At 39.1% G+C, this 11,970-nt stretch overlaps 1 protein-coding gene across 2 annotated transcripts; it reads right to left on the reverse strand.

The window, feature by feature from the left end:
* Nucleotides 1-393: 393 nt before the first annotated feature.
* LOC117792215 (nuclear pore complex protein Nup98-Nup96) lies at nt 394-11,239 on the reverse strand. 2 transcript variants are annotated; one of them, XM_034632263.1, is made up of 9 exons: nt 10,644-11,239; nt 5,878-8,466; nt 4,816-5,346; nt 4,171-4,341; nt 3,926-4,092; nt 3,589-3,862; nt 1,965-3,027; nt 1,109-1,518; nt 394-1,045 (listed from the first exon to the last, which is right to left on the reverse strand). In XM_034632263.1, exons 1-9 carry the CDS (start codon nt 10,924-10,926, stop codon nt 543-545), a joined length of 5,991 nt encoding a protein of 1,996 aa, XP_034488154.1. In that variant the 5' UTR covers nt 10,927-11,239; the 3' UTR covers nt 394-542. The 2 variants fall into 2 exon arrangements, with proteins under 2 accessions (XP_034488154.1, XP_034488153.1); XM_034632262.1 differs by having other exon boundaries at nt 3,926-4,095.
* Between the last annotated feature and the right edge of the window lie 731 nt (nt 11,240-11,970).

Below are 11,970 nucleotides of genomic sequence, written 5' to 3' on the forward strand. Positions count from 1 at the left end.
AGCTCTGCTTCCTATCGAATTCAACAGGTGTGTCTCCTAAAATGCGATCGACTTAAAGTTTTATCGATATGCTTTAAAATCGTTAGCAAAGCTAACAGCGCGGCTGTCGCTTTCAATTTAAATTCGAACTTTAATAGTTGCCACTTTGACGCCATCTCCAGTGTTATGGATGAGCTTTATTACTTAAAGACATTCAAATTCAAGCTTCAATTAAATGTCATAAACAAATAGTAATTTTATTGTTTTTTTGAAATTAAGTAGTACGTGTACATAATTATAAACTTTTGAGCAATTAAAATGATAAACAAATTAACAATAATAATATTCAAATAATTGTAGTGGTTGTCTTTGTAACAAAGCGTTTCTTAAATTAAAATTGTATTTATTGAACTCTTTTTTTTTTGTCTTTGTGAGGGAGAAGTCCTAACAATTAATTCCATACACAAAACATCTTAATTAAATTGTGACCTAAGCTATACATTGTGTTTTCATTTAATTATCTCCCGGTTTAGTGTAGACTTATAATGATTATTTGCATTGAATTAAATGGGTATCATCAACTGTCGATCGGCGGGACGCATTGAAGATTTATCCGTGAATGGCGCCTGATTCTCAATCTTGTTCATCAGCTCATCGAGCAGACTGCTCAGCTCTTTGGTGGAGAATTCCTGTGGCATTGGTAGACGTTCAATAGCCATCTTTAATACGGAGCATGGTTCAAGTTCCGGACACACAATGCACATGCCATGCACCAAACAGCTCAAGCTCTTAGAGATCTCACTCTGACAGAGGCGATGCTTGGACGTGGGACATGGCAACAGGCTGATCCTTGAGCAGATCTCACTTAACTGTGGCTTCAGGTTCTCCCAGCGCGCATTAATGTCCTCAATGCTGTGCACATTGTGGATCTGCTTGAACTTAGCGGAAATGTCTATGAAATCGAGAAAGATTTGACCCTGATTTGTCCAGTTTGGCACCTTCACATGGCTGCTGTCCTGCGTGCACTCAAACTGGCTCAGCAGATTGTACAGATACTCCAATTTGCCTGTTGAAGAATGTATAAATTGTAATTAGAGTTACCCTAATAACAAATAAATCCTTTACGCACCGTTGATGACGGCATCTGGTGCAATATACTGAAAGATTATCTCATGTGCCAGCACCCAATGCTTGGCCTTCAGCAGATACTTGGCCTGCAAATGCCGTTGACCCATTGCACCCGCTCTCAGAGCCTTAGCATAATCCACCCACGACTCGGGCACACCCAATTGTTGGATAACAAACTGCTCCTCTTCGTTTAAAGCCACCTCGTTGGATACGATGACATGACGTTGCAGTGTATTCTGCACAGCTCGCTCACGTTGATTGCGCTCCTTGAGGTGCAGCTGCACAAAGATAGCCCAGTGCCAAAGACCCTCGTTCTCCAGCTGGCTGGCAAAGTCCACGTTCAGCTGGGCATCGGCCAAAGGACTGCAATGCCGATAACCCAAGGCCTCCAATGTTTGCAGAAGTAGCCAGCTATCAGAAGCAAATCATTTATTATTTAATAATCAATATTTATAGAGCGATAAAATTCAGTCTAGAAAATTTTGAAAAAATGTAGCTCATTATTATTAAACAAATTTTTATGAATCGATATTTTAAAATATTTTGAATTCCAAATTAGTATAATATTTGTCTTCCAAAATACTTTTTCATATTTTTTTATGCTTTTTTAATTTTTATAAAATTATATATATAAAACTGTTTGTCCTGACTCACTTTTTTAATCACTCACTCATATTAAATAAAGTATATTTGCCAACTAATTTTAAAATTTTATTTTAAATAGTATTTTAAATATATTTGAATTAATTGTTGTTTGCCAATTTAAGTTCACTAAACCTTTGTTCTTTTTAAGTTTTTTTTTTTTTTAATTTTTTGTTATTTGAGTATGTTTATAGGGAATCCTTATAGTTACTCACCTGAGGCGAAAGTCCATGGGATCGGAGGTGTGTGTGATGGGATTCAGTGTCTGTTCCAGGGAATGTACACGCTGTGAGTAGAGCTGCAACAGATGATAGCGTAGATCATAAACTGTGGACTGTTTGCTGTCATCTGATGATCTTGATCCCGATCCAATGTAACTTGGCTTGGGCGCCTCCGCATAGCACTCATCGGCCTGGAAAGCCTTGTCATACTCGAGCAGAGCATCCGTTATGGAGGAAGTGGGTGCAGTGAAGTACCAGAGTTGCATGGCGAGCACAGTCAACCAGTTGCTGTCCTCCAGCAAATTGATGGCACCCTGGGAGGATTGCATTAGAGGCACGCCAGCGGCCAACATGTACATCTTGAGACGCTCCATTGCAATATATTTATCCGATTTGCTTTGCTGCCAGGCAAACAGTTGCTCCTCCATCAACATACGGAAAACAGCACCGGAACTCAGCTGAGACAAGATCAAAGCCAGATTGGCATCATCATAATTAAAGGCCAATTCACAGGCTTCGGTAACACGATGGCAACTCAACAGCTCCAGCATATGGGATAGATAGCTATTGCTGCTGATCTTCTTGGAGAGCAGATCCTTGCTCACTAGTGTATTCTCCAGCCACTCGGAGAGCAGATTACGTCGACACATGACCGCAAAGTGTGAGCTGGAATCTTGTTCCCTTAGCTCCTCGTGTTCTCCCCACAGTGCCAGGAGCAGCGACCAAACGGACACCGCATAAGCAGACACACTGCTGGAGTTGGAATTGCGGTTGGATCTGGAATTGGAACTGCTGCTCAGTTGGATAGCCTCACTTAAATGTTTGGCAATCAGTTGTGTGCCGCCAATTGATTGCAGCCAGGGACAATCGCTGCCCTCCACTTGCTCCGTGTGGCAACCGTGCAGCAGTTGCACCTCCAAATGTGGCACAATGCTCTGACAAAAGTCCTCATACATGTTGACAGTATTAAACTGCATCAGTTGCCACAAATTGGGCGAGAAATCATTCGAGGCACGCGGCTCAAAGGCCAACGAAGCGGGCACAGCATTGCCACCAGCTGAAATGTTCAAAATGAACAATTATTAAAAGTTATATTAAGAAAAATAAATATAAGAAAGCAAGGAACCAGCTAAATATCTAAAGCTCTATGTTTAGACTGACTAAAGATTGTGGGGTCTAAACGCTAAGACCTAGGGGCTGATATTTTTGCACAACATAGCTTAGACATATTCATCGTGCAAAAATATGCTATTTTTTAATACAAAAATGAGGCTGTAAAAATCAAATCATTTTTGTATATAAAACTGTTTGTCCTGACTTACTGACTCAACATTGTGGGACATATTCATCGCGCAACATTTTTTAAATTTTTAAATTTTTGTAATAATAAAGTTTGGTACTTTAAAAAATTTTAATAAATGTTAAAATATTTGGAACAAATTTTTATTTTATATTTTAAATTAAATAAAATGTTAAAAATTTATAAATAAATAATAATTTTTAAGAATAAATAATTAAAAAAATTTTACTAGCGAAATGAAATTTCATTAGCACTACTTTGATATTTGATATTTTGATGGTTCCTAGGTAATTCTCTCCAGGGATTTAAATAACATACCTTCATGAACGCTGCGCAGATTGTTGTATGTGTTGGGCACCATCAGCATATTTTGTGGTCCAAAGCTGAGCTTAAATCCGCGTCCCTTGTAAAAGCCCAGATCGGCAAACCAATGATTATAGTGGCCATATGCAATGGATCTGGGCAATGGCACCATGGAGGCAAACAGCTTAAGAGGTGCGACTCGAGGTTTTATAACAAAATTGAAAGGTTTTAAGCCACCTAAAACCTTCTTTTCAGCCGGTTTAACACTTTCAGCTGCCATCGATGAAGTCTGCAAGAAATACATGTATTTATTTATATATATGTTTATTAAGTATGCTGATATCACACTCACTTCCTCCGATTGCATCTCACGGATTATGCTGGTGACGGAGGCCGATGATGATTCCTCCATGAGCGGTGACTGACGTCCAAATTCACTGGACGTCTCTGAGGCGGCTGTGTCCTTCCACAAATGTGTGTCCTGACTGAAAATGTTCTTCTTAAACTGCGAATCGGAATCTATTGATAGAAATAGATGAAAATAAAGGATTATAGTAAAACATTCAATTGAAAGTGGAGCAACTTTTGGTTACACACCCATCTCATCATCGCTGGCATTGTCCTCCACGAAAAGTGAGGACTTCATTAGCTGCACTTTGTGCGGTTGATTGCCCACCTCCTGGGCCAAAGCAGCTGTCGGACTCGTCACATTCCGGGGAGGAGCATCGAACATGGAGAAATCTGTGCCGGATCCCACTTGGAAGAACTCTGTAGGACACAGGAGAAAAGAGAGAGAACAGCGATTATTCGATAACGTTCAAATTTTACATAAATATTAAAATAAATCCATTCAAAAACCCATTTAAAACTTAATTCATACCGTAAGTTATTTTTGATTTGTTTAACAAAAATCATAAGCAATTGTTACATTTCTACTATTAAATATGAATTTTAATATTATTTTGCAGATTTAAGTTATAAATTTAAACTTTTGTAATATTTTCTAAGCTAATTTCAGTTATAAGTAAAGAAAAAAATAAAGTAAATTATTACGTTAAAAAAATATAAGAGTTTTACTTGATAGCATAAAATAAGAAGTTTATTTATTAATTTGCGAATTTTAAATACAATTTTAATGCAAGTAATTTTTTAAACTGTAGTTGAAAAATAATTTGTAGGTCGAAATTAATATTTCAAAACTTGTGAGCAGGATAATAAAAAATAGCTATAAAATAGACTTACGTGTCTTATCCATCAGCATAAATTCCGCAGAGTTGTCCATGGGACGAAATCCATTGGCAACGCCGGCAGCGAGGGATTTGGGATCCATGTGACGAGCGGCCTCCTCGGAGATTTTTTGCGCCGTGCGCAATGATGTCAATGTTATTTTATCGGTGGAGGTGGCTGCAATGCGTTGTCCTTCCATGGCAATCATTTTGGCCTTCTTGGGATCGGTGGGTAGCGGCTGCTCCTCCTCCTCGTCGCTGTCGTTGAGTCCGTATTTGGAGAAGTGCTTCACCCGGAACACCCAACTGCCCGTCTCCGGTCGATATTCAATGAAGCGCGTTGCATTCTTCTCACAAACCCGACGTAGTTTCCCCTCCCAATCCACTTCGAGCAGTCGCTGCGGATCCTTGATCGCCTCGTGCTTCGTCTTGTCCACCGGCCACACCTGATCCAGAGTCACCTGTGCCTCGCGATTCAAACCGCTGCCCACGGACGGCTTATTGTCATCATCCGGATAAATGATGATTTCCTTGTTGCGAAAGTGTACTGCCGACAAAAAAAATTAATTAATTATAGTAATTATTGGAAAGAAATAACAAATTAATTAGTTATACTAATTTTACTAAGGAATTGGGATATTTTAAAAGTACACCAAATTTGTATTTTAGAATTGTTTTAGTAAAATTAATTATATTAATTTAATTTTTATATTAGATTTAAGTTTACAAATTCCAAATAACTCTTTTTTTATTTTTTTTAACATAAAAATAGAAAAAATAGAATTATCTTTATTTGCAAATATATTTAAATATTATTTTATATATTTCTAATTTCGATCCAAAATAAGACTTATTCATTAATTTTGCATATAAACTCATTTTTGATGTATTTTTTTTATCAAATTAAAAATTGCCCGCATTAAGCTTAATTTTGATATAGCTTAAACGTTAGGTGAACATTTTTATTTTATTATATTATTTTAAAATCAATTTTTTTATTAAAAAAATGAAAAATTTGGATTTTTTAAAAAATTATCACTACAGTTGCTGGGCAATAACAGTGTATGTGTGTACTCACCAATCTCATCCAGATTGAGACCCGCCACGTCCAGCTCCTTGCCAAAGTAGACATTGCCGTAACCCTCGCGTCCAACTGTGAAATTGGGCACCACACAGGAACCATCCTCGGCCAGATATGACTTGAGATCATCCAGTGTGGGTATAATGTAATAACCCACGCGACGCAGTACAATTCCCGTGGGATGCGGCTCATTATCCGCATCCGGTTGAATGGCATCGATCTCCGGGCGTGTTTCCAAGGTCAGACGACGTTCCTCCTCCTGCGAACTGCGTATGGAGAGTGTGCTCTCATTCCCGCCCTGCTCCGAGCTGAAGGTATCACGTCTGGCTATAGAAATGGAGCTGGACTGATCCTCAAAGGGATTCTCCGGTATGGTGGATACAGATTGCCTTGCAGTGGGTGAATTCTTGTAGGTATCGAGTGGTTTACGTGGCACCAACTCAGTGAGCGTATTATTTAAAGGTGTCTGATCAAAGCCCGACTGTAGATTATGCTGACGCACCTTGGCCAGGTTATTGGGATGCAGCCAGGACTCGCGACGACTGCTGTCGATTGCATTGACTGCAGCTGGAGCAACTGGGGAACTTCCTCCGACCTCACTGGCAATCACACCATTGAAGGATTCACGCTGAGAGCGCGCAGGATTACTCAGATTTGTGCCGTCTCCACTTGAAGCAGGCTTAATCTTTGGCTTGATGACCAATCGCTTGACATTGGGCTTGAGATTAAAGCCCTCCACGCTGGCATCAAACTCTTCCAGTCCATCAAACATGGATTTGTTATGCTTGGAGCTGCCCAGCGCCTTAACCCGGATGCCAATGGGACTCTCCTTTTGGGCAATCTTAAACTGATTGCTATTCATATCCAGTAGAGCTTGTTGTGCCGCCGGATTTGTGGCACGTGTGGCATCCACATCATCGCCACGCTTCAGATCCTTAAAGATTGGAGTGTCACCATATGGTGAGGTGACTTTGGAGAGTATTTGCTGATGTATGGGCACGTGTAGAGTGCCCTGAGTGCTTGATGCAGCCATGCCCAGGCCGGATAGCGTAGAGTTACCGCCACCAAGTGTGCCAAAGCCACCGCCCAAGCTGCCACCAAAGCCTCCCGTGGGATTGCTAGTGCCAAAAAGTCCGCCACCGCCTCCGGCAGCTGTTTGGCCACCCATTTGACCCAATCCAGTGCTGTTGCCACCACCAAATAGACTGCCCGCCGGTTTGCCTGCATTACTAAACAGAGACTGGCCGGCATTAAAGTTTAGTGGCGCTGTTGAGGTGCCACCAAAGCCACCAAAGGCGGATGTAGCCGGTTTTTGCAGTTGGGAGTTGAATAAACCGCCTCCTGCGCCCACTGCTCCAGCATTAGTGTTGCTCAGCGAGAAGTTACTGAATCCCGTGTTCGCTGTGGAGCTGGCACCAAAAGCAGGCGCCGCAAAGCTTGTTGCCGGCTTGGAGCCAAAGATGCCGCCACCAGCATTGCTCTGAGCAGCTGCTCCGAATCCTCCAAAGCCTGTATTGGCTGCCGAGACAGCTGCTCCGAGACCAAACGCAGATTTATTCGCATCTTGCGGTTGTGTGGCGCCAAACAAGCTGGTCTGTTGTTGCGGCGCCTGTGTGGCACCGCCAAAGCCACCAAATCCTGTATTCGATTGACCAAATGCTGGCGCGGCATTTGTGGCAGCTGCCTGACCAAACATGCTGCCTGGCTGTTGACCAAATCCGACGGGTTTGGCGCCAAAGGGATTAGCGGCATCTGTATTGGTTGCACCAAAGGCATTTGTTGTTGTTGTCGCGCCAAAAGGTTTCTGCATAAAGTTCTGTTGTTGTGTGGCAGCACCGAAAGCGCCACCTGTTGTTGGCTGGCCAAAAGCTGAACTGCCAAAGAGTCCCTTATTCTCCGTGCCCGCTGTTTGGCCAAATAAGCCGGTGCCTGGTTGTTGTTGCTGCTGCTGCTGTTGTTGTTGCTGCTGCTGCTGCTGGGCGGGTGAGCCAAAGAGTCCGCCGCCGGCGCCTGGAGCGGTTTGAGCTGCGGAGCCAAAACCAAAGGCACCGGGAGCACTGCCCGCCTGTGGTCCCTTGCGATTCACCAGATAATCCTCCATGCGCAGCTCCTCCAGCGACTTTAGCTCGTATTCCTTCATGGCGGTGATGCAATGTTGTTTGGTATTCACATTATTCGGTTGTCCGCCCTTCATCAGCGTGTCCGTGCCTATGGTGGGTTGATATTTGGCCAAGGAGGAGCCCGTATTAACACCTCCCACTCCCACGCCCACTGCACCCACTTGCACGTTTTGTGGCTGACCAAAGGCGGATGCAGCTCCGCTGCCAAACACACTTGTTGTTGTCGGCGCCGCTTGGCCAAAACCACCGAATCCTCCAGTGGCACTCGTCGCAACCGTTGCCTGTTGACCGAACAACGATGTCGTCGGCTGAGCCGCGGGCGACTGCACAACATAGCTGCCCATTCCCAGAGTCGTTGGCTTGGCAGCGCCAAATGCACTGCCAGCGGATTGGCCAAAGAGAGAAGTGTTCGCCGGCGCTTGAGAGGATCCGAATATGTTCGACGTCTGCTGCGGCTGCGAAAATGCTGCAAAACATAACAGAAATAAACAGGTCAATAAATATTTTAAATTTCAATAATTTTTTTCATCTTAATTAATCAAAAAAATTTCCAAATAAACTTATCAGAAATATTTTAAATTTAAAACCATTTTTTTATCTTAATTAATCACAAAACACCACCAAAGTTTGACCAATTTCAAACTTTGATAACTTTATTAAAACTGAACCGATTTTCAAACGGAATATCATTTTGATCATGGTTTGGTCTCTATATACTAATAAGTATAAAACAACACTTTAAATTTTATTCTGAGACATTTTATATTTCTGTAAAAAATCATGTCAAATCTGACAAAAATTTTAACTTGTAAAGTTGCTTGATTCAAAGTCTGACCAACTTCAAACTTTCATAACTTTATTAAAACTGAACCGATTTTCAAACGGAATGTCATTTTGATCATGGTTTGGTCTCTTAATTCATTCTGCATTCAAATTTGATGTATTTCGTAAAAAAAATCATTGCCCTCTGGATCTCGATTTCAATGCTAAGGGTCCCCCCTTTGAATTTTCGAAAATTCAAAATTTTAAATCTCAAGTTTTCACTTTTAATCAACTCCTTATATCGTAATTAGTATAAAACAACACTTTAAATTTGATTCTGAGACATTTCATATTTCTGTAAAAAATCATGTCAAATCTGACAAAAATTTTGACTTGTAAAGTTGCTTAATTCAAAGTCTGACCAACTTCAAACTTTCATAACATTGTTAAAACTGAACCGATTTTCAAGCGGAATATCATTTTGATCATGGTTTGGTATCTATTTTCATTCTGCATTCAAATTTGATGTATTTCGTAAAAAAAAAATATTTCCCTCTGGATCTCGATTTCAATGCTAAGGGTCCCCCCTTTGAATTTTCGAAAATTCAAAATTTTAAATCACAAGTTTTCACTTTTAATCAACTCCTTATATCGCAATTAGTATAAAACAACACTTTAAATTTGATTCTGAGACATTTCATATTTCTGTAAAAAATCATGTCAAATCTGACAAAAATTTTGACTTGTAAAGTTGCTTGATTCAAAGTCTGACCAACTTCAAACTTTCATAGCTTTATTAAAACTGAACCGATTTTCAAACGGAATGTCATTTTGATCATGGTTTGGTCTCTTTATTCATTCTGCATTCAAATTTGATGTATTTCGTAAAAAAAAATATTGCCCTCTGGATCTTGATTTCAATGCTAAGGGTCCCCCCTTTGAATTTTCGAAAATTCAAAATTTTAAATCTCAAGTTTTCACTTTTAATCAACTCCTTATATCGTAATTAGTATAAAACAACACTTTAAATTTGATTCTGAGACATTTCATATTTCTGTAAAAAATCATGTCAAATCTGACAAAAATTTTGACTTGTAAAGTTGCTTAATTCAAAGTCTGACCAACTTCAAACTTTGATAACTTTATTAAAACTGAACCGATTTTCAAACGGAATGTCATTTTGATCATGGTTTGGTATTTAAATTCATTCTGCATTCAAATTTGATGTATTTCGTAAAAAAAAAATATTGCCCTCTGGATCTCGATTTCAATGCTAAGGGTCCCCCCTTTGAATTTTCGAAAATTCAAAATTTTAAATCACAAGTTTTCACTTTTAATCAACTCCTTATATCGCAATTAGTATAAAACAACACTTTAAATTTGATTCTGAGACATTTCATATTTCTGTAAAAAATCATGTCAAATCTGACAAAAATTTTGACTTGTAAAGTTGCTTGATTCAAAGTCTGACCAACTTCAAACTTTGATAACTTTATTAAAACTGAACCGATTTTCAAACGGAATGTCATTATAAGAATGGTTTTGCGTCTTAATTAATTCTGCATTCATATTTAATAAAGTCACAAAAAAATATTATTGTCAAAAATATAAAGAATTGTGTTTAACGCCTGCTTTAAACTTTGTCATTTTTCTAGGTCACATATACATATATAATTTATACAACGAAAAAACCCCGTCAGTTGTGGATTTTTCATGGATATCGAATTAATCAAAATCGCTAAAATCGAGTTGTCGATATTTCGATTTAAAATTTTCAAAACAATTACTTTCTGCTGTATGTGGCATACTTAATCACAAATTGAGTATATCTTACAATTGTAGGGTATTAAAAATAAATAGAAATGCAGTGTCGTGTCTAACCTCCAAATGTGCTCGGTGTTGTTGTTGTTGCTCCAAAGGCATTTGAGGTTGTCGCACCGCCAAAAAGTCCGCCCGTCGGTTGCGTCGCTGTCGCCGTGCTGCCGAACATGGACGACTGTCCGGCGGGCTGTGCACCAAATGCCGGAGTGCCGCCGAATGCCGGAGTTGCGGGTTTTCCAAATGCAGTTTGACCAAAAGGCGTCGCCGCTTGAGAATTGCTAAATGTACCAAATCCTGTGCTGCCGGCTCCAGTGCCAAATGTCGGTTTAGCGCCACCAAACATTTTGTTGCTGTTGCTTTGATTTTTGCTTTTGTCAGCTAACTAAGTAAACACAAACCACAAACATAAACTAAATCGTTATTTGGTCAAAATTCCGATGGCGTCGCGTTTTGCAATTTCACAATGTGTGTTTTGTTGTTGTTATCTCACAAAACGAACACGAAACTTTGTCTGTCTAGCGTGACAGTTGATTGTGCCACAACAATAACACTTAAATCACTTAAATTTTATGCGATAAACTCTACAGCAAATGTTGCAAGTGCAGAAAAGCAGGCAACCACAGAAAAATGGCGCGCCGAATTATTTTTCACGATGTCTGGCAGCCACTGTTGACAGCTTAGCAATTTTATAGCTATATCTGGCTATTGTTTCCCCCAAAAACTTGGCAGCACTGGTGTGGAAGACTGCCACCCGGTCCAAAGGTTGCTACCCTGTAAAATTTCCTGATCTGGCAGCTAGTACCATATTAATCAAATTGAAAATTTGGTTGCACCCAAGAAAATTCACCTATTTTTTTTAACTTTTCTCAATATTGAAAATAGAATTTTTAATATTTTTGAAGAGTTTTTGTTAGAATTTTGTCGATATTTTGATATTTTTTTAAAATAAAATTTATAGCTATTAATATGTATTACTTAATTTTATCTTATTTCGAATTTGAATTTTCATCAATTTATTTATTTATTTCAAAAGTATGTCATATTGAAATTTGCATCAAACTAAATTTAAATTTTCCATTGTAATTTATTAATTACCATTTGATATACCAGAAGAGTCTGGTGTATTTAAGGTATAAAATTTATCGAAGATATTTTCCTGACGATATATAATATCGATATAATTTTGCGATAATTTTAGCCGTTGCCGCCAATTTTTTAATCTTCTTTTTTCTTCTTACGTCGTTGAATTTTATACATACAAAACCATCTGGTAATTAATAAATGCTGAATCATTTTTAAAAATAAATTTCAGCTTGAAAATTATGAGAAGTAAATTAAAAGGTATTTATTATTCAAGTTAACATTTTTGGTATTGTACCTAAAATGG

This window comes from Drosophila innubila (assembly GCF_004354385.1).
Source record: "Drosophila innubila isolate TH190305 chromosome 3R unlocalized genomic scaffold, UK_Dinn_1.0 2_E_3R, whole genome shotgun sequence".
Taxonomy (NCBI): domain Eukaryota; kingdom Metazoa; phylum Arthropoda; class Insecta; order Diptera; family Drosophilidae; genus Drosophila; species Drosophila innubila.

Coding starts and splice junctions, on each gene's coding strand:
- LOC117792215 (XM_034632262.1), bottom strand. CDS start 10,926: ATGTTTGGTGGCGCTAAACCGACATTTGGCACTGGAGCCGGCAGCACA. Junction 4,096..4,170: donor TGCCAGCGATGATGAGATGG/GTGTGTAACCAA, acceptor TATTTCTATCAA/TAGATTCCGATTCGCAGTTT. Junction 3,863..3,925: donor GTGAGATGCAATCGGAGGAA/GTGAGTGTGATA, acceptor TATTTCTTGCAG/ACTTCATCGATGGCAGCTGA.